At 45.1% G+C, this 23,026-nt stretch overlaps 1 protein-coding gene and 1 non-coding gene across 2 annotated transcripts; both read left to right on the top strand.

Moving 5' to 3' along the window:
- Positions 1 to 4,048: 4,048 nt before the first annotated feature.
- On the top strand, positions 4,049 to 15,832 carry SPMAP1 (sperm microtubule associated protein 1). Its single transcript, XM_077257688.1, has 3 exons — positions 4,049 to 4,345; positions 13,406 to 13,505; positions 15,592 to 15,832. The coding sequence occupies exons 1-3, from the start codon at positions 4,103 to 4,105 to the stop codon at positions 15,747 to 15,749; spliced, it is 501 nt and encodes a 166-aa protein (XP_077113803.1). The 5' UTR covers positions 4,049 to 4,102; the 3' UTR covers positions 15,750 to 15,832.
- A 4,543-nt stretch (positions 15,833 to 20,375) lies between these two features.
- TRNAC-GCA (transfer RNA cysteine (anticodon GCA)) lies at positions 20,376 to 20,447 on the top strand. The gene has a single exon. It is a non-coding gene; the product is annotated as a tRNA-Cys (tRNA).
- The last annotated feature ends 2,579 nt before the right edge of the window (positions 20,448 to 23,026 follow it).

The raw sequence follows: 23,026 nt of genomic DNA, 5'->3' as shown, positions 1-23,026 counted from the left end.
TTTTACCGTTGGGAAAATAAAAAAATTGTTGCTAAAAGATCATTTTTGTGACTAAAAAGTTAAATGTTCATTTTTTACTTCCATGTTGCTTCTGCTGCTGTGAAACACCTGAAGGGTTAATAAACTTCTTGAATGTGGTTTTGAGCACCTTGAGGGGTGCAGTTTTTAGAATGGTGTCACTTTTGGGTATTTTCAGCCATATAGAACCCTCAAACTGACTTCAAATGTGAGGTGGTCCCTAAAAAAAATGGTTTTGTAAATTTTGTTGTAAAAATGAGAAATCACTGGTCAAATTTTAACCCTTATAACTTCCTAGCAAAAAAAAAAAAATATTTCCAAAATTGTGCTGATGTAAAGTAGACATGTGGGAAATGTTATTTATTAACTATTTTGTGTCACACAACTCTCTGGTTTAACAGAATAAAAATTCAAAATGTGAAAATTGCGAAATTTTCAAAATTTTTGCCAAATTTCCGTTTTTTTCACAAATAAACTCAGAAATTATCGACCTAAATTTACCACTAACATGAAGCCCAATATGTCACGAAAAAACAATATCAGAATCGCTAGGATCCGTTGAAGCGTTCCTGAGTTATTACCTCATAAAGGGACACTGGTCAGAATTGCAAAAAACGGCAAGGTCATTAAGGCCAAAATAGGCTGGGTCATGAAGGGGTTAATACACAATCCCGCCCCCCCACCACATCACCACACATAATCCCGCCCCCACCACATTACCACACATAATCCCGCCCCCTCCCCATTACCAGATAATCCCGTACCCACCACATCACCACACATAATCCCGCCCCCCCACATCACCACACATAATCCCGCCCCCCCACATCACCACACATAATCCTGCCCCCACCACATCACCACACATAATCCCGCCCCCCCACCACACATAATCCCGCCCCCCACCACATTACCACACATAATCCCGCCCCCTCCCCATTACCACAGATAATCCTGCCCCCACCATATTACCACACATAATCCCGCCCCCTCACATTACCACACATAATCCCGCCCCCCCACATCACCACAAATAATCCTGCCCCCAACACATCACCACAAATAATCCCGCCCCCCCAACACATCACCACACATAATCCCGCCCCCCCCAACACATTACCACACATAATCCCACCCCCCACCCCATTACCACACATAATCCCGCCCCCCTACCACATTAATACACATAATCCCACCCCCCACATCACCACACATAATCCCGCCCCCCCACCACATCACCACACATAATCCCGCCTCTCCCCATTACCACAGATAATCCCGTTCCCCACATTACCACACATAATCCCGCCCCCACCACATCACCACACATAATCCCACCCCCCACCACATTACCACACATAATCCCGCCCTCCCTCCCCATTACCACAGATAATCCCGTTCCCCACCACATTACCACACATAATCATGCCCCCTCACCACATTACCACACATAATCCTGCCCCCACCACATTACCACATAATCTCGCCCCCTCACCACATTACCACACATAATCCCGCCCCCACCAGATCACCACACATAATTTCGCCCCACCACATCACCACACATAATCCTGCCCCCCACATCACCACACATAATCCCGTCCCCCAACACATTACCACACATAATCCTGCCCCCCACATTACCACAGATAATCCCGCCCTCCCACCACATCACCACACTTAATCCCACCCCCACCCCATTACCACACATAATCCCGCCCCCCCGCATCACCACACATAATCCCGCCCCCCACCACATCACCACACATAATCCCACCCCCACCCCATTACCACACATAATCCCGCCCCCCCACATCACCACACTTAATCCCGCCCCCCCACATCACCACACATAATCCCGCCCCCAACACATCACCACACTATTGTTATTAACTTCATTTTAAGCTAATTTACCACCTGCGTAAGCGCTATTGAATGTTGTCATTATTTACTTTAGTTTAATCACCAGCACCAGATGGAGCGCTCTGCTTCCCGGGGCTTCAGGCAAATGGCTATTGAATGTTGTCATTATTTACTTTAGTTTAATCACCAGCAGCACCAGATTACTTTAGTTTAATCACCAGCACCAGATGGAGCGCTCTGCTTCCCGGGGCTTCAGGCAAATGGCTATTGAATGTTGTCATTATTTACTTTAGTTTAATCACCAGCAGCACCAGATTACTTTAGTTTAATCACCAGCACCAGATGGAGCGCTCTGCTTCCCGGGGCTTCAGGCAAATGGCCACCGCGATCTCCATCTGCGCACGCGCGGCATCCCGCAGCCATTTTCCTGAAGCCGCGGCCAGCAGAGCGCCGCTTCTGCGCACGCGCGGCCAAAGGAAGATGGCCGCGCCCACCGATCACCAATGAAATCACGAACAGCGCGCTTTTTTAAATCCCCTGGCAGAGGATTCGGGACCTTGGGCATGCGCACACCACTACGCCACCAACGGAAAACTACGCAAAATCTGGGGGAAGACAAGACGCCCTTTTGACCAGACCAGCCTGATTGACAGGCGAAAACGGAGACTTTGCAAAGGTATTTCGGCAACTTAGGTGGGTAATAAACGCATAACAAACACACTAATGTAATGCCCACCTCTGCCCCTATTTAACGCTATTTTTATCCCATCTTCCAAAAACGTGGTGACAGGTTCCCTTTAATTAGATAGCAATGAGCGTGCCGAGTGTTAGCTGGCTGGAAACGTCTAGTCTCACCCTAAGAATACATAGATAGTAATGCCCTGCATCAAACCCAGGTCCCTATAGCCTGGCCCAAATGTGTTCTGGGCATCAGAATTGGCATCAAAGTGGCCCAAAGTCATTTAACCCCTTAAAAACATCAGTTACGTTTTCAAATCTGTGAAAATGGGCTGTTTGTCCACTTTGATGCCAGTTCTGATGCCCAGAAGCCATTTGGGCCAGGCTAAAGGGACCTGGGTTTGATGCAGGGCATCACTGTCTGTGTATTCTTAGTGAGATCAGTGGAACAAAGTAATTTCACCCCTTAAAAACACCAGTTACTTATTCAAATGGCCAAAATCAGCTGTCTGCCCACTTTGATGCCAGTTCTGATGCCCAGAACGCATTTGGGCCAGACTGGAGGGACCTGGCTTTGATGTGGGGCTTCCTGTTCTATATGTCTGCACTGTGAGATCAGTGGCCCAAAGTCATTTAACCCTTTCATTAACGCCCTTCGGTGCCCACTTTGATTCCCATTGTTGTGCCAGTTTTATAGTTTTTGTAGCTGTTTTTGTAGTGTATTCACATCAGGGCACCTCGCTGCATTGTATGTTATTATTGTAATGCTTTTTTTTTTTGTTAAACCTATAAAAAGTAGAAAATAAAAAATTGGCGAATAAGAAACGAGCTCCAGCTCCGAATAAGAAACTGAAATAAGACACCAAGCTCAGCCTCGTGTGGCAGTAGAATGCCGCGCTCACAGCTTTTAGCCGCTGCATTGATTTGGAAGCCTGAAGTGGTTTAAATAAGTGAGAAAAGACGTCCTTTTCCGTTGCTGTGCCTACGGTCGTTACTATGCCATTTTTAGGTGGAATCCGCCTGCCTACGAGGCCGTGTTCACAAATCCTTAGGATGGCTTCACAAAGATCCACCTTTACACCATGAAGAAATCCAAATATCTGAGGTGAAAATGGTAAAAACCAGCACTCTCCGCACACGAGAGACAGATTTTGGCACTCACCGTCCAACTTTGGCACAGTAAATTGTGTGATAACTCTCTCGCGCACACTGAGGGGTTGGCTATAATCTGTGGCACCTTATTCACTCTCTGTGTTATATTACTATAAGTCACAGGGAGTCTGTCTACATTTGAATGTTGACTGTACTGGGTTTCACCTGTGGAACTATAACCCCCAGCATGCAAATGTACATGACGTAGCAATACGTCGCCCAGCACTGTACTACACATCCAATCAGATGGTCGCTTTCACTTCCAGCTGCAATCTGATTGGCTACTTACGGTCTGGCACTAGGAAGATTTGCGCGGAGCCGGCCGCCGCTCGCGCTGTGTAGAACGCGCCACTGTGACGTCACTCTGCGCTCTTCTCCTGCTGCAGACGCAATGGCGCTCCCGCCGTCGGGGCTGATAAACTGGAGCCAGTTTCCGACCCCTGAGAAGCAATGGCGGGAAAGCCGCGAGAAGGGGTTCATACTGGACGGCAATGCAGTGGCCAGCCTGGCGCGTGGCAGAAGACTGCCCCGTCTGTGGGGGGCTATCCCTCCATATAACGCCCAGCTGGACCCCAACACCCTGTCGTATTTCTGGAGCCCCTCAGTCCAAGCACTGCTGAAGAAGACCGGACAGGTAGAAAGGATAATTCGGCAGCTCTGTGTGAGATGGAGCTCCCCTCTCTGCTCGTGTGCAGAGATCTGTAGATGCTAGCTGTACTGGCAGATACCAGAGAGCAGCAGCACACTGCACATTACAGAGCATGTGGCAATTATAGGGACCCTGACATCTACATTTGGGAGGAGGCCTTAAAGTGTAACTCCACCTCCACCCCCTATGGTGAGGAGACGGTCTGCAGCTGTGATCCTCAGAGGAGGTCCCTCATCCATGGCTCTTACTAACGTTGAGCAAAACGATTGGCAGGACCCTCTCCGAAGCCTGAGCCCCCTCCAGCTATCATGTGCGGGCTCAGCGTGCGAGCCTGCATTAAAGTCAGGGAGCCTCCATGTTACGTACTGGTACTCAGACCAGAGAAACTAGTTAAGAACATTATCCGTCTACTGTGCCAGAGCATCATTTTGTTAACACCCATTTTTGTTTGTTGTTTTTATTTTTTAAGGAAAATGACAAACCCTATTTGTTTTACTGACCCATTTCATTTTGAAGTGTCTTTGAGGGGCCTATATAGTAGAACACCCCCCAACAATCACAGTTCAAAAACCGCACCCTTCAAATGTTTCAAAACTGCTGTTAGGAAATGTGATAACACTCCTGGTGAAAAAAGCACAAAGTGGAATGAAAAAAAAATGAAGAATTACAATTTTTTTCCACTAAAATATTGTTTTAGCCCCAAATGTTTAATTTTCACAGGGGGTAACAGGAGAATGGACCCCCCAACTTATTTAGTTTCTCCCGAGTATCTAATATCTCATATTTGGTTAAAAACTGTCGGAGCACATGGCCAATCTTGGAAGGGGAGATTTGATTCTTAGGCTATGTTCACACATTGCGTTTTTGCGGTGTTTTTTTTTTGTCTGCAGGTAAAACCTGCTCAAAGGCGCGCTGCAAAAAAAGCAACTTTTGCCGTGTTTTTGTTGTCCCTTGTGCATGCTGATTAAGCTTATTGCCCCCCCCCCAAAAAAAAAAAATCATGATGCAACATTCTTAAGGTTTTACATAAAAAACGCAGCAAAACCTGATACGTGCTTATTTTGCTACTTTTTTTAATTACTTTTTATGGGTGAAAAGACGCTGAAAGAATTGACATGCTGCAATTTTCAAAAACGCAGCAGTTTTTCCAGTCAGTCAGGAAAAAAAACAATGTGTACATGAGATTTCTGAACTCTCAGGCTATGTGCTCACGTTGCGAATTCATGTGAGGATTTTTCCGCACCGCTTTTGAAAAATCCGCAGGTAAAACGCACTGCGTTTTACCTGCGGATCTCACCTGCAGTTTTACACCTACGGATTCCTATTGAGGAGCAGGTGTAAAACGCTGAGGAATCCGCACAAAGAATTGACATGCTGCGGAATAAACAACGCTGTGCTTCTGCGTGGTATTTTCCGCACCATGGGCACAGCGGATTTGGTTTTCCATAGGTTTACATGGCACTGTAAACCTGATGGAAAACTGCTGCGGATCCGCAGGCAAATCCACACCGTGTGCACATAGCCTCATAGCCTTTGCTGGTACTATAAAATGCAGATTTAAATTTGCATTTAAAAAAACAATGTGTGAACGTAGCCTTAAAGGGAACCTGTCACCCTTAAAATCGAAGATGAGCTAAGCCCACCGGCATCAGGGGTTTATCTACAGCATTCTGTAATGCTGTAGATAAGCCTCCGATGTATCCTGAAAGATGAGAAAAAGAGGTTAGATTGTACTCACCTGGGCGGGCGGTCAGATCCGATGGGCGTCGCTGTCCGGTCCGGGGCCTCCCATCTTACGATGACGACCTTTTCTTGTCTTCACACTCCGGCGCAGGCGTACTTTGTCCTGTTGAGGGCAGAGCAAAGTACTGCAGTGCGCAGGCGCCGGGAAAGGTCAGAGAGGCCCTGCACACTGCAGTACTTTGCTCTACCCTCAACAGGGCAGACAAAGTACGCCTGCGCTGGAGCTGCAGTGTGAAGACAAGAAAAGGACGTCATCCTATGAAGATGGGAGGCCCCGGACCGCGTCACCCTTCGGATCAGACCGCAGCGGGAACGCCCCTGGGTGAGTATAATATAACCTCTTTTTCTTATCTTTCAGGTTACATCCGGGGGCTTATCTACAGCATTACAGAATGCTGTAGATAAGCCCTTGATGCCGGTGGGCTTAGCTCATCTTCGATTTTGGGGGTGATAGGTTCCCTTTAAAGCTCAACTTTTGCTGGAACACATTACAGACACCATGTCGCATTTGCAAAAGTGTGCTAAAAGTGCAGAAGCCCCCACAAGTGACCACATTTTGAAAACTGTATACTTCAAAGAATCTGGGGATGTGTTGAATATTTTGAACCCACAGGTGCTTCACAAAACTTAATAATTGGATATAAAATTTTGCATTAGTCCGAAATTTGCTATTTTCCCAATGAGTAATTGGAGAAACTGGAACATTGCAATTTGATACGTAATTTCTCCCCAATACAGTGATACCCTACCTGTGGTCGAAAACTAATATTTGGACACTGATTTGTTCTGCAGGATGAGTTGACGTTTTTATTGGTAGCATTTTATGGTACATAATATTTTTTGATTTGTTTTAAAGCTTGGATCACATTTATCCTGTGCTCTACACTGAGCACTTACATTGAGGTTTCTGTCTATAATTAAATCCCCCCCCAAAATGTGATTCAGATGAACCCCCCTGATGGAGCCCTTCTCTATAATGAAACTTAACCCTAATGTGACAGGAGGAGTCACTTTAGACTCCGTCTGGTACAGTATCTGTGCGGTGTACTGTCTTTTTAGGTAGGTCAGTTATACCATGCTTATGGTGGAGCTTAACGGCGCCATACTCCAAAGTCATGACTGAGCCTCCAGCTGCCATGCCAACTATCATGACCTGCGATTGCGGGGTGATGATATTGTTAAAGCGGGAGCCCTCTCCCTTTGCTAGCCATCTGCATTCTGTGGTCGTAATTGACAGATGCATCTAGAGAGTTTATTGACCATGATCGGTGCTAAAACCAATAGTGTCCGATGCAGCATGGTATTAGCTTTAATATACAGCTTACACCCTTTTATATTTTTATCCAGCAGGGGACACTATTTACTTAAATATTAGTCCCGTTAAAAAGGCATTGCTGAAAAACGATTAATATTATTTATTGGCCTTCGGCTCGATCTCGAGCCATGGCGACTTGAATGAATGCTCTGTAAGAAAATAGAGCTTGTGCAAGCCTAGATAGGTCCAACAGGGTCTTCTCCTGTTATTTTGATTGTATCAAGCAATTGGATGGCTGGTCTTCCTCTTCGTCTTGTTCCTTCAATTCTTTGCACCATGATGTCCTTCACTGATTGCTCAATTCGTATGTTGTGTCCAAAAATACACAAGTTGTAGCTTGGTAATAAAACTCAGTGACTTCTGTAAAAAGGCATAGTAGCAGTCATCAATGGGTTAAATCACCATTAATTCCAGGGTTGGGTTCTCGTGAAGAGGGTTTAGATACATGTAATACCTATGTAAAATGCAAGCAAGTATGATAAACTAATGTCTCGGCCAGGCGACCGTATACCTTGGACATGTGCTCTCCTTTGTTTTGAGGAATAGTACTTGTCCCCCTGTTATTCTATGGGACTGTGCACAAGTCCAATTTTTTTCTTCAAGCCAAGGTGGGCCGAGGGAAAATTAAAAATTTGCAGCATGCAAGATTTGCCTTAGAGAATCGAATGGCACACTTGCCCATTCAACTACATTGGTCCATGGGAAAAAAATTGGATCGCACTCGGACGGCATGCAATTTTCACTGACTGTCATTATATAGGAGGTGGAGAAGGTTTTTATTTATTTTTTTTCTCTCCACCTCCGAGAAATTCGGATCAGAATCTGATCAGCATAATCAAACCGATTTTTTCAGATGTGGAGATGTGCTGAGGTAGTGAGTTCAAAAGGCTGGGGGATGCCTGGGAGAAATCTTGGAGACAGTTGTGTGAGGAACATGCAACACCAGAGGAAACAGAAGATCTTGTGAGGATCGGAGATTATGTGTAGGTAGGCATTGGGAGATTAGGTCAAAGATGTATGGGGGATGTATGGACGGCCTTGTATGTCAGGGTTAGTATCTTAAGGTACCTTCACACTAAACGACTTTGCAACGATAGCGATCCGTGATGTTGCAGCGTCCTGGATAGCGATATCGTTGTGTTTGACACGCAGCAGCGATCTGGATCCCGCTGTGATATCGCTGGTCGTTACTGAAAGTCTAGAACTTTATTTGGTCGTCAGATCGGCATGTATCGTCGTGTTTGACAGCAAAAGCAACAATGCCAGCAATGTTTTACAATGGTAACCAGGGTAAATATCGGGTTACTAAGCGCAGGGCCGCGCTTAGTAACCCGATATTTACCCTGGTTACCATTGTACAATTGTACCATTGTAAATGTAAAAAAAACCCAGTACATATTCACCTTCTGATGTCTGTCAGGTCCCTGGCCGTCTGCTTCCCGCACTGACTGTGAGCAGGGCGGCCTGGCAATAATTTTGTACAATTGTTTTTAGGAAAAATAATTGACATTTGGATTGTGAATGCAGAATTAAAAACCTGAGAATGTCAAAGAAGCGTCACATTAAACCAGCTGTATTTGAACATTTCACCATCACTCAAGATAGAAAACATTATGTCTGTCAGTGTATGACAAATGATCCAGACGAAAACAAATGCTGTGAAACCAAGATCAGTGCATATTCAGGCAAAGATAAAAATGCTCCTACCAGAGCTTCTAATCTAAAGAGACATTTACAGCGCTTTCAACCAGAAGTACTGAAAGCAGTGGATGAGAAAGACTGCATCTAAACCAGTGAACCAGTGCCCAGCTCTTCCAGCCAAACAAAGGAGCAGAGAACTTTGCAGCCATCAGTTGCAAGATATTTTGTCAGTGACAAAGTTACTGTGACAATGACAGTAGATACATTTAAAAAACATCATAGAGCTTGTTGTAAAGGATAGTGTGCCTATTTCATTATTTTCACGACCAGCTTTTATGTGTCTGAATGGGGAAATGGCCCGCAAGCTTGGTGTTTCTCTGGAGAGAGAGAGTATTCGAAAATTAGTAATCGAAGAAGCTTTTAAACAAAAGGAAGAACTTAAAAAAACTCTCAAGGGACACTTTCTGTTTCTTAAAATGGATGCCTGCACACGTCACAGAGTGAACTATTTTGCCATCAATGTCCGATTTGTTTGTGACAAAAATGAAATAGTTACCAAGACATCGGCAGTAAAAGACACCAAAGCTCATCACACCAGTGAGTTTCTCCAGGTCTTGGTGGAAAAGGTTCTGCAAGACTATGAACTTAAAAAAGAGCAAGTTCTTTCTGTCATAACTGACAATGCTTCAAATATGATAAGTACTATTAAGCTAATGAATGAGAGTAATGATGGTGACCAGCAGCTAGAAGAACATTCTGGGTCCACAGACACAGAAATGTTTGAAATAGAGGAACACAGGATTGTAACTGAGGAGCAAACTGAAGTTGCTTCAGATGAACAGCAACATGATAGTTTAGATGATCTTGTTGAAACTGTGTCAATACGTTCTTTCATTCATCACATGCGCGGTGCTGTGCATACGCTACAGCTGGCTATAAGACAGTCTGCAAGAAGGACATGCTGCTGCACTGATTGGCAAGGTGAGAAAATTGGCTACTGTTGCCAGAACCCCTAAAGTTGACTCAATTTTGAAGAGACGTGCTGGAAAAGGGGCAATTATTGATCAAGCCACACGATCGGGCAGTACTTACTTAATGATTCAGCGCTTGGTTGAACTGAAAACCTTTCTTGTAGACATGGCTAACCCTCAACTGACTCTAAATGAAAGTCAGTGGAATCAGGTGACTGAGCTGGAAAAATTGCTAGAACACCCATTTACAGTGACTAAAAAATTACAAGCAGAGGACTTAACTCCAGGTATTTTCTTAAAGGAGTGGAAGGACCTGATGTTTCGCCTGTCCCAAAGAGGAGGGTTAATTGCAAGTGGCATTGCTACATCAATGAAACGGAGAGAGGAGCTACTATTACAAAATAACATTCTTTTAGCAGCTGTTTATGTAGACCCAGTGCATCGGATTCTTCTAGATAATCAACAGCTAACTAAAGGAAAAGAAGCTCTGTTTGAAATAGCAGTAAGGATGAAAGGGTTGCAGAACAGTCAAGGAGGAACATGAAGAATTTGGTCGTTCTGCCACATCTTCACCCTCATCAACTGATGAAGAATTTAATTTCGAAAAATATTTGGATCACAAGGACCGTGCAAAGCAGCTCCGCATAGAAGAAGAGTCATCCCCATCAAAGAACACAGCCAGTACATTTCAGCAGAAGTTTTCATGTGCACTAAAAGAAATTGAGAAATTTGACCGTTTATCAAAAATAACAGTGCAACAAGGGATTCCTCTGTATCCTGACATTGTCAGAGATGTTGCCCTAGTGGTTACTGCTTTGCCACCAACCCAAGTTAGTGTAGAGAGGTTGTTCTCTGCTCTCAAAATAATTAGATCAGATTTGAGGGCATCCATGAAGGAGGATCTGACAGAGGCAATACTTTTTCTGAGGACAAATTTAGAGATTTCTTCTTATTAACTGCATAACAGTGTTTATTGCATATTTACTTACAAGAGTTTATAAAAGTTATTTGCTATATTCTAATTGTATTCTAATAAATATAGTTTTTGCTCTAAGTGGTCTGATTACTTATATGATGGTGAGAAACTGAATAAGCACGATGTTAATATTTTACAACAGTAAATTTATTGTTACGAATTGGCCATTTATGAAGGAGCCGGAGTCAGAGTCGGAACCTGATAAAATCCAGGAGTCGTAGTCGCAACTGTGGCTTACCGACTCCACAGCCCTGGTTCCACATTATTAAGCAGGCCACAGTTTTCAAGTAACATGGGAAAGAAAAAGGATCTCTCTGCTGCTGAAAAGCATTAAATAGTGCAGTGCCTTGGTCAGGGGATGAAAACATTAGATATTTCCCGAAAACTTAAGCGTGATCATCGTACTGTTAAGAGATTTGTGGCTGAATCTGAGCACATGTTCTTGCTGATAAAGGCATAATGAGGAAGGTTTCTGCCAGGTAAGTTCTTCAGATTAAGAGAGCAGCTGCTAAAAATCCATTACAAACCAGCAAACAGATATTTAAAGCTGCTGGTGCCTCTGGAGTCCCTTGAACCTCAAGGTGTAGGATCCTTCAAAGGCTTGCTTTGGTTCATAAACCTACTATTCGGCCACCCCTAAACAGTGTTCACAAGCAGAAATGGTTGCAGTGGGCCCAGACATACATGAGGACTAATGTTCAAACAGTCTTGTTTACTGATGAGTGTAGAGCAACCCTGGATGGTCCAGATAGAGTAGTGGATGGCCACCATGTCCCAACAAGGCTGCAATGTCAGCCAGGAGGTGGAGGAGTCATCTTTTGGGACAGAATCATGGGGAACTGGTAGGGCCCTTTAAGGTTCCTGAAGGTGTGAAAATGACCTCTGCAAAGTATATAGACTTTCTGGCTGACAACTTTCTTCCATGGTATAAAAAGCAGAAACGTGCCTTCAGGAGCAAAATTATCTTCATGCATGACAATGCACCATCTCATGCTGCAAAGAATATTTCTGAGTCATTGGCTGCTATGGGCATAAAAGGAGATAAACTCATGGTGTGGCCACCATCTTCCCCTGACCTCAACCCTATAGAGAACCTTTGGAGTATCATCAAGCAAAAGATCTATGAGGGTGGGAGGCAGTTCACATCAAAACAGCAGCTCTGGGAGGCTATTCTGACTTCATGCAAAGAAATACAAGCAGAAACTCTCCAAAAACTCACAAGTTCAATGGATGCAAGAATTGTGAAGGTGACATCAAAGAATGAGTCCTATGTTAACATGTAACCTGTAGTGATGAGTGAATATACTCGTTACTCGAGATTTCCCGAGGACGCTCGGGTGACCTCAACGTACTTTTTAGTGCTCAGAGATTTAGCTTTTATTGCCGCAGCTGAATGATTTACATCTGATAGCCAGCATAAGTACTTAATGTCACCTTACAATAGAAAGGTGACATTAACCCCTTATTATGCCAATGCCACATGGAAAGGTCAGAGAGGCCTGGCACCTGTGCACTGCAGTACTTTGCAGATAAAGTACGCCTGCCCTGGAGCCGCGGCAGGAAGATAAGAAAAGAATGTGATTGTATGAAGATGGGAGGCGCTGGACCCGGACCACAACGCGGACCGGACCGCCCCTGGGTGAGTATAATATAACCTGTTTTTCTTACCTTTCAGGTTACATCGGGGGCTTATCTACAGCATTACAGAATGCTGTAGATAAGCCCCTGATGCCGGTGGCCTTATCTCATATGCGATTTTTGGGGTGACAGACTCCCTTTAACCAATCGTGTTTTTCATATGGACCAGTAGTCGGTGTGGAAAAAAAACACAGCAAGCGCCAGTCTCATCAGCCCGTAGATTTTAATGGATGTGAAAAAGAACCTGATGCAATATGGGCACCATCTGTGTGACATCGGTTTTTAACAAATTCATTGCCATGATTATATAAAAAACTGTATTGGGCCTTTATTTCTTTAGAAATGTAGGAAATGGATGTCAAAACGGACATAAGGAAGACACACGCTCCACCATACGGAGGAAAAAATTATATATTTTTTTCTGGATGAAAAACAGACGATATTTTTTATGCGCTGTTGTGAACTTGTCCTTAGTGTTTTCCCAACACCGCAGCGCCCCCACCATCTCATAAGCAGGAAAACGAATCACAGCACCATCGAATGGAAAGCACTGCGTCCGCACTTAGGTTTTCCTGTAAGGATTCAGGCTCTGGCTGTGCATGGAAAACTCGGAAGGTGATGCAGTGCTAAATCAGCAATGTGGCAACTTCAGTTTTCTGATCAATAGGGTTCCCAGAAGTCGGCCACACTGATCATAAACTGATAGCATATCCTGGTGATAAAACTGAATTTTTTTCTTATATCTTTATCTTAAAAAACAGGATAATGGAGGAACCTCAGCAGAAGGTTGGATTGTGGACTATAACAGCATCTGGGGAAAAGAGAAGATTTACTTAAATAAGAGGAACTGGAGTGGAGCAGGTGAATATGATAGTGTTTTTTAGGAGGGGGGCTCAGAAAAAAATATCACTCAGTAGGGTCACAACTTTCCAGAGATGATGAGATTGATCAGTAGGGCATCCAAAAGGGACCTCCAGCTCTAGGGCTACAAGAAAAGAGCCATAAGTTAGATAAGGGTGTTTAGTGCATGATGCATACTGCTGATGGCTCGTTTGCCCAGGAGCTATTCCTTCTGACCTCCCCATACAAATGTATTGTTAATCGGGCGAGGGGAAAAGACCATGTCAAGTACCTCTGGTGGCTACTCCCCTCTTCCCCAGTAAGAACAAGATTGTACATGCTGAAAACCAATGCCCACTTTCTTTGCCCCCATAATATCTGCTGTTAGGTGAGAGCCAGAACATCTACATGCACAATAGTCAGCTGCTCCTGCTGAAATTTGTTATCTTGGACAACCTTCTAGTGTATTTGATCACTTTAAGTGCTCAGTCAGACGGCCTTATAACACGGATGACGATCACATCGCAATGCTTGGACTGGCCGTCTGCTTTCCTGAGCTGAGCGTGACCGCTTATATTTCTATGCAGCTGTCATGCTGCAATCAGGACAGCTGCCGGTCAGTCCGTGCACTGTGATGCTGTCGTCGTCGTCAGTGTTATATGTCCGCCTGACTGCGCCCTAAAGAGAACCTGTCATCACATATACTTGCCTCTAAATTGCTGCTATTTCACTATACAGGAAGGTATCGAAAGCTAGATAAAATCTTTTTCTTAAATTTCATTTCTCATGTAAAGAAAAAAAGTGTTGCAAACTACTTGTCAATAGTTATGTAGGCAGTCTCTGTCCTTGAGGAGTCGTGTAGCCCCATGCCCCTCCTGACTTGATATACATCCAGGCCAGGGTGCATCATTACAAGCCAGCTTCAGCAGCATCGGGTGCAGTAGTGGACACAGACAGCAGAGGGCCCCTGTGCAAGAACAAAATGTGGGCTCTTTGCAGTCCAATATCCCATCATATTGCAACCTGGGCCCGCTTAAATCTTGGGCCCTTGTGAGACTGCACAGGTTGCACCTATTTTATGTTATGTGCATATGTAGTGCCTTGGCTTTACCTGTGCACTGGACATCTGTCAGATGTGGCTACAGCTGATTTGTAATGACATACTCTCACCAGAGGGGCATCAATCAAGCCAGGTGGGACTGCAGTACCCCTCAGACGGGACTGCCCACATGAATGCAAGTATTGTGCACTATTTTATAATTCTATTTTTTTTTTCTTTATGATGCAATGGACATTTCAGACAGTGACATTTAAAACAAATCTTATTACCATTCAATATAATACTATACTAATACATACTATATGCCATATATGTAATGACAGGCTTTCTATAGGTGTGCATGTTCAGAAGGAAAAGAAATATTGCTGGCTATCAGTGGCCACAAATGGCCTGCAACCTTCACAGTTACACCTGACAGAAGTGTGAAGGCTGCAGGGACAAATTGTAGTTTTGATTGACACCATTCATTTTACTATATGATGTATTGAGAAATGGCTAAAAAAAATCCTAATTGGATGAAATGGTAAAAAGATGGCAATTCCATGCTGTAAAGCTCAATATTTTACACCTATAAAATAGATGAGATTTCTAAAATCTCATTCTTACTGTGCATTATTTTTCCTGTGTTTTTTTTTAAACGCTACAAGTGAGCTCTTTCCACACTTCATGCTGCATTCAATTGATTGTAGTAAAAACACTTGAAAAAAACTGCATAAAAAACGCACAATGTATGAAGCATTTTACTTACCAACGCTGCATTTTTCCTGAGGAAAAAAAATGCTGCAAAAAATCACAGTATGAACAGATCCTTATTTGCTGATGAGTGAAGTTAAATTTTTAAGACAGTTTGTGAAAGTAAAGGCAGTTACTAAATAATACTTTTGTAGGGGTAATGAATAGCTCTGGTCTGTTTCATATATGGCAATATACAATGTTGTTTAGTTCATTTTTTTTCTCACCCTTTATATGAACATCTGTAAATTACACGACGAACTTGTGATTACCTGTTTCTTCACTTCTCTTTCTGATCTCCATTTGTACTGTCAGGACACTGCCGGTCATTGATCAGCGGTCACAGCAGCTCTCTTTCTAGTGTCCGCCCTCCAGTTGGTTACAATGGACGATTTGGATATCGGAGGAATACTCCTACACTCCGCAGCAAATCATCTTGTTTTGGTGAAATCAGCCCTTTCTCTTTTCATTAGGTTGGTTACTGCTATTGTGGTATGATTAATTAAAGGAGTGTCCACGCTGAATGTTATCTCTGAATAGAGTTTGTTCACTTGCAGTAGTGACTTGTTTATTCCCTGGAATAATTGTAATGTTTGATACAATAATACACTTTTACTCACTTAGAAATTTTAGTGAATATTTTAACGGTCGTTGAGACAACCTCCTTTACAAGAAATTTGTACGTAGTCATGCCCCATAAGGCCTGTTTCACACGTCAGTGGCTCCGGTACGTGTGGTGTCAGTTTCCTCACGTACCGGAGACACTGACACACGTAGACACATTAAAATCAATGTGTCTCTGCACATGTCAGTGATTTTTTGCAGACCGTGTGTCCATGTGCAAAACACGGAGACATGTCTACGTTTCTCCGGCAGCACGGTCCGCCGGAGAACAGTGTGCACTCTCCTCCGTGTGCACGTACCGCCGCTGGAGAAACAGCGCTAGAGTTAAGCGCTGTCCCCTGCTTTTGGTGCTGAAGCCGGCATTCATTCCTTCTCCCCAGCAGCGTTCGCTGGAGAGAAGGAATGAAAATTCAAGGTTTTTTTGGGGTTTTTTTTGTGTTTAAAATAAAGTTCGTGGTCACCTCCCGCCTCCCACCCCCTGTGCGCCCGCCCGCCCGCTTGCATTAAAATACTCACCCAGCTCCCGCGATGCCTCCTCTCAGCGCCGGCAGCTTGTCCTGTGTGAGCGGTCACGTGGTACCGCTCATTACAGTGATTAATATGCGGCTCCACCTCCCATAGGGGTGGAGCCGCATATTCATCACTGTAATGAGCGGTACCACGTGACCGCTCACACAGGACTAGCTGCCGGCTCTGAGAGGAGGCATCGCGGGAGCTGGGTGAGTATTTTAATGCAAGCGGGCGCACAGGAGGCGGGAGGTGACCACAAACTTTATTTTAAACACACACACAAAAAAAAACCTTGATTTTTCATTCCTTCTCTCCAGCGAACGCTGCTGGGGAGAAGGAATGAATGCCGGCTTCAGCATCAAAAGCAGGGGACAGCGCTTAACTCTAGCGCTGTCTCCTGCACGGTCCGTGTGGTCCTCAGTCGGCACACGGCTGCCGCACGTGTGCCACACTGATGTGCCACGTGAGCACACGGACACGGATAACTCTGGTACCGATTTTTCCGGTACCAGAATTATCTGGACGTGTGAGACTGGCCTAAGGTTGGGTGGTGGACACAGGAGCAGAAACAGAGAGACAGCGCTGGACCCGAGGAGGGTGAGTAACTGTTTTGTTTTGGGACTATTTTTCTTGCTGGTGATCACTAGTGATGAGCGAGTGTACTCGTTGCTTGGGTGACCTCCGAGTATTTATGACTGTTCGGAGATATAGTTTTCATCTCAGCTGAATGATTTACAGCTAGTAGCCAGGCTGAGTACATGTGGGGGTTGCCTGGTTGCTAGGGAATCCCCACATGTAATCAAGCAGGCTAGTAGCTGTAAATCATTCAGCTGTTGCAATGAAAACTAAATCTCCGAGCAGTCATAAATACTCGGAGACCACCTGAGCGCGTGCTCGGGAAAACCCGAGCAACGAGTATACTCGCTCATCACTAGTGATCACATTTTGTAGTATCTTTGCTGCATTCTTTTACTTTTTTTGCTAATTAGGTAATGCAGTATTTTAAAATATGCAGTTAACATGCACCCCAAAATCTTATCTGCCCCACCTCAACAGTGACTGCTGCAGATGCATAGAACACATTATTTGACTCATAATAAGGCCGGGTTCACACTTGCGAGTGTAATGCGTGAAACTTGCTTTAATACCCAGCACTGCCGCGGCACTCAGCACCGGAGTGTGTGTGGCTGCATGTATTTCTATGCAGCTAAATGCTCCGGTCCGAACCCCCAGCGGCAGTGCCAGGAATTGATGCAAGTTTCTCACATTGCACTGGCAAGTGTGAACCCGGCCTAACAGTCTGCCTCAGACATCCACCACAATCCTACCTGTCTCCCCACAACAGTGTGCGCACATACGCCCCAACAACCCTACCTGCCTCACCACAACAGTGTGCGCACATACGCCCCAATAATCCTATTTGCTTCATCACAACAGTGTGTACACATACACCCCAACAATCCTACCTGCCTCATCACAACAGTGTGCACACATACGCCCCAACAATCCTACATGCCTCACCACAACAGTGTGCGCACATACGCTCCAACAATCCTACCTGCCTCACCACAACAATGTGCGCACATACGCCCCAACAATCCTACCTGCCTCACAACAAGAGTGTATGCACATACGCCCCAACAATCCTACCTGCCTCACTACAACAGTGCGCGCACCTACACCCCAACAATCCTACCTGCCTCACTACAGCAGTGTGCGCACATACGCCCCAACAATCCTACCTGCCTCACAACAAGAGTGTGCGCACATACGCCCCAACAATCCTACCTGCCTCACCACAACAGTGCGCGCACCTACACCCCAACAATCCTACCTGCCTCACAACAAGAGTGTATGCACATACGCCCCAACAATCCTACCTGCCTCACCACAACAGTGCGCACATACTCCCCAACAATCCTACCTGCCTCACCACAACAGTGTGTGCACATACGCCCCAACAATCCTACCTGCCTCATCACAACAGTGCGCACATACGCCCCAACAATCCTACCTGCCTCACCACAACAGTGCGCACATACTCCCCAACAATCCTACCTGCCTCACCACAACAGTGTGCACATACGCCCCAACAATCCTACCTGCCTCACCACAACAGTGCGCACATACGCCCCAACAATCCTACCTGCCTCACCACAACAGTGTGCACATACGCCCCAACAATCCTACCTGCCTCACCACAACAGTGCGCACATACTCCCCAACAATCCTACCTACCTCACCACAACAGTGTATGCACATACGCCCCAACAATCCTACCTGCCTCACCACAACAGTGCGCACATACGCCCCAACAATCCTACCTGCCTCACCACAACAGTGCGCACATACGCCCCAACAATCCTACCTGCCTCACCACAACAGTGTGCGCACATACGCCCCAACAATCCTACCTACCTCACCACAACAGTGTGTGCACATATGCCCCCACAGTATTATCAGTTCCACCATAGCAGTGTGCGCACAGACGCCCCCCACAATATTATCTGCTTTGCCACAACAGTGTCTGCTTCAGATGCCCCCCTAAATAAAAATGATATTCCTAACCACAGCACTGTTAGCTGCGTATGCCCCCACAACATACAGATGCCCCCACAATATTATCAGCCTTACTACAACAGTTATAACAGTAGTATCTGCTGCAGTGGGCCCCAAGATTGTGTCTTCCAGAGATTCCCCCACAGCAGTGAGTAACCTGGAACGTTCTACACATTTTAGTTTCTCAATGTCCTCAACTGCCCTGGTTCAAATCCGGGTGCCCCCTTGAAGCACCTGTTTTTCTTCAATATTACATTTATAAAAGTGTGTATGAAAAACAACAAAAGAAAATGTGTTATTCACAAGGAGATATGTTGCATAAGTTGTCAAGCCTTTATACCTTGTCTCCTAGGGGTATTTTTTCTATTCTGCTTAAATCTGTGTGCACCATTCCAGCACTTTTTTTCCAGGGCTGGAATGGTGTTTTTAATCTAAGGTACCAGCCTATAGTTGTATACTTAACCGCTGGCATTTTCACCTTTTATTGGGACCATCTATCTAGTGATCACAACTTCTAGCCGGAAGTAACAGTTACAAGCATTGAAAAGTCACTTGCGGCTCACCCAGCAAACACTGCAGCGATCCGGCAGGTCACAAACTGCTGGAGACTGACAGGAGTGGTGGTGATAGAAGGTGAAGACCATGGCTGGTCAGTATGAAAGTAGGGGCAGGTAACTTAGATTAGAAACTCCTCTAAAGCGCTGCAATTAGTGATGAGCGAGTATACTCGTTGCTCATGTTTTCCTGAGCATGCTCGGGTGGTCTCCGAGTATTTGTTAGTGTCCGGAGATTTAGTTTTCCTTGCCACAGCTAGATGATTTGCGACTACTAGACAGCTTGATTACATGTGGGGATTCCTTAGCAACCAGGCAACCCCCACATGTACTTAGGCTGGCTATTAGCTGTAAATCAAGCAGCTGAATCAACAAAAACTAAATCTCTGAGCAGTCATAAATACTCGGAGATCACCCCAGCGTGCTGGTGCTGGGGGGAAACCTGAGCAAGGAGTATATTCGCTCATCACTAGCTGCAATAAAAAAACACACTGGAGTGGTGCTTTAACCCCTTCCTGACACTGGACGTATCCATACGTCATGGTCGGCTAGTACTTACCGACTTATGACTTATGGATACGTCATGGCGATTTTGCCATTTTGTCAGACTGCACGTGCAATAGGCATCAGGTGTCCGCTGATTCTGTCGTTGACACTCAGCACTGCACTGCTCCCTGTACTTTACCCCCTAAATACTGTGATATATCTAGATCGCATTATTTAGCAGAAAAGCAAAGGAAGGGAGCCCCCTCTGCTCTCTGATCGGCCTGAGTGCCCTGGAATGTTCTACACAGTTTAGTTTTTCAATGTCCTGAAAAAATTCATGAGGGAAAAAGGTGGCTAGGTCATCAAGGGGGTATAGCTCAGTGGTAGAGCATTCGACTGCAGATCGAGAGGTCCCTGGTTCAAATCCGGGTGCCCCCTTCACAACTTTATATTTCAGTTGTAAATGCCGAATTGGAAAATATTTCTTTTGAACAATCTGTATGGAAGCTGCTTGTTTTTTTTGGGCTGAATTGGACTTTGCTCAACAAACTTTCTCATACATCCTTCACTTGTGGAAAGAGTAGAAATGAATGAAGCACTTTAGAATCCTGTTTGATGACCTCCCAACATTACCATACATAGGGTGAATCAAGTTCTCTATTTGTTTTTTTTCTTTTTTAGTGAAATGAATGGAATTTTTTTGTTTGTCCTATCCTACTCCCAGCAGCCACAGACAGGTACCAGCAATGCTACTCCTGAGTGCCACATCAGCATTCATTATTTACCCAGCACAGCACCATACATTGTGTAGTGGCGGTGCCTGGAATTACAGCTCAGTCCCATTCACATACAGTTGTGGCCAAAAGTATTGACACCCCTGCAATTCTGTCAGATAATACTCATTTTCTTCTTTGGTATTATTATCTTCATTTAATTTGTCTTAAATGAAAAAAACACAAAAGAGAATGAAGCAAAAAGCAAAACATTGATCATTTCACACAAAACTCCAAAATTCGGGCCAGACAAAAGTATTGGCACCCTCAGCCTAATACTTGGTTGCCCAACCTTTAGCCAAAATAAATGTGACCAACCACTTCCGGTAACCATCAATGAGTTTCTTACAATGCTCTGCTGGAATTTTAGACCATTCTTCTTTGGCAAACTGCTCCAGGTCCCTGATATTTGAAGGGTGCCTTCTCCAAACTGCCATTTTTAGATCTCTCCACAGGTGTTCTATGGGATTCAGGTCTGGACTCATTGCTGGCCACCTTAGAAGTCTCCAGTGCTTTCTCTCAAACCATTTTCTAGTGCTTTTTGAAGTGTGTTTTGGGTCATTGTCCTGCTGGAAGACCCATGACCTCTGAGGGAGACCCAGCTTTCTCACACTGGGCCCTACATTATGCTGCAAAATTTGTTGGTAGTCTTCAGACTTCATAATGCCATGCACACGGTCAAGCAGTCCAGTGCCAGAGGCAGCAAAGCAACCCCAAAACATCAGGGAACCTCCGCCATGTTTGACTGTAGGGACCGTGTTCTTTTCTTTGAATGTCTCTTTGTTTCTCCTGTAAACTCTATGTTGATGCCTTTGCCCAAAAAGCTCTACTTTTGTCTCATCTGACCAGAGAATATTCTTCCAAAACGTTTTAAGCTTTTTCAGGTAAGTTTTGGCAAACTCCAGCCTGGCTTTTTTTATGTCTCGGGGTAAGAAGTAGGGTCTTCCTGGGTCTCCTACCATACAGTCCCTTTTCATTCAGACGCTGACGGATAGTAAGGGTTGACACTGTTGTACCCTCGGACTGCAGGGCAGCTTGAACATGTTTGGATGTTAGTCGAGGTTCTTTATCCAGCATCCGCACAATCTTGCATTGAAATCTCTTGTCAATTTTTATTTTCCGTCCACATCTAGGGAGGTTAGCCACAGTGCCATGGGCTTTAAACTTCTTGATGACACTGCGCATGGTAGACGCAGGAACATTCAGGTCTTTGGAGATGGACTTGTAGCCTTAAGATTGCTCATGCTTCCTCACAATTTGGTTTCTCAAGTCCTCAGACAGTTCTTTGGTCTTCTTTCTTTCCTCCATGCTCAATGTGGTACACACAATGACACAGGACAGAGGTTGAGTCAACTTTAATCCATGTCAACTGGCTGCAAGTGTGATTTAGTTATTGCCAACACCTGTTAGGTGCCACAGGTAAGTTACAGGTGCTGTTAATTACACAAATTAGAGAAGCATCACATGATTTTTCGAACGGTGCCAATACTTTTGTCCACCCCTTTATGTTTGGTGTGGAATTATATCCAATTTGGCTTTAGGACAATTCTTTGTGTGTTTTCATTTAAAGGGAACCTATCACCCCGTTTTTTAAAAATTAGATAAAAATAGTGTGAAATAGGGGCAGAGCTGGGCTTTACATTACTGCCTTTTTGGTGCCTTTACACCCCCGTTAGGCTGCCGAAATACCTTTGTGAAGTGGCCGTTTTGTCCTGTCACTCAAGTTGGTCAGGTCGGATGGGTGTGGTCACAGCGCTGTTTCTCCCCCAGATCAGGCTCATCATTACGTTGGTGGCGTAGTGGTGTGCGCATGTCCAAAGAGAAGATCCACTGCCCAGGAGATTCAAAACAGCGCGGTCTTCGCTATTCGCCGTTTACCGGTGGGCGCGGCCATCTTTCCTGTGGCCGCGCGTGCGCAGATGGAGCGCTCTGCTGCCCGGGGCTTCAGGAAAATGGCCGCGGGATTCCGCGCGTGCGCAGATGGAAGTCGCAGCGGCCATTTTCCTGAAGCCCCGGGCAGCAGAGCGCTCCATCTGCGCACGCGCGGCCACAGGAAAGATGGCCGCGCCCACCGGTAAACGGCGAATAGCGAAGACCGCGCTGTTTTGAATCTCCTGGGCAGTGGATCTTCTCTTTGGACATGCGCACACCACTACGCCACCAACGTAATGATGAGCCTGATCTGGGGGAGAAACAGCGCTGTGACCACGCCCATCCGACCTGACCAACTTGAGTGACAGCAGA

The sequence above is a fragment of the Ranitomeya variabilis genome, chromosome 4 (assembly GCF_051348905.1).
Source record: "Ranitomeya variabilis isolate aRanVar5 chromosome 4, aRanVar5.hap1, whole genome shotgun sequence".
Lineage (NCBI taxonomy): Eukaryota > Metazoa > Chordata > Amphibia > Anura > Dendrobatidae > Ranitomeya > Ranitomeya variabilis.
Note: the sequence above shows the minus strand (reverse complement) of the source record. Positions and strands in the feature narration are given on the sequence as shown.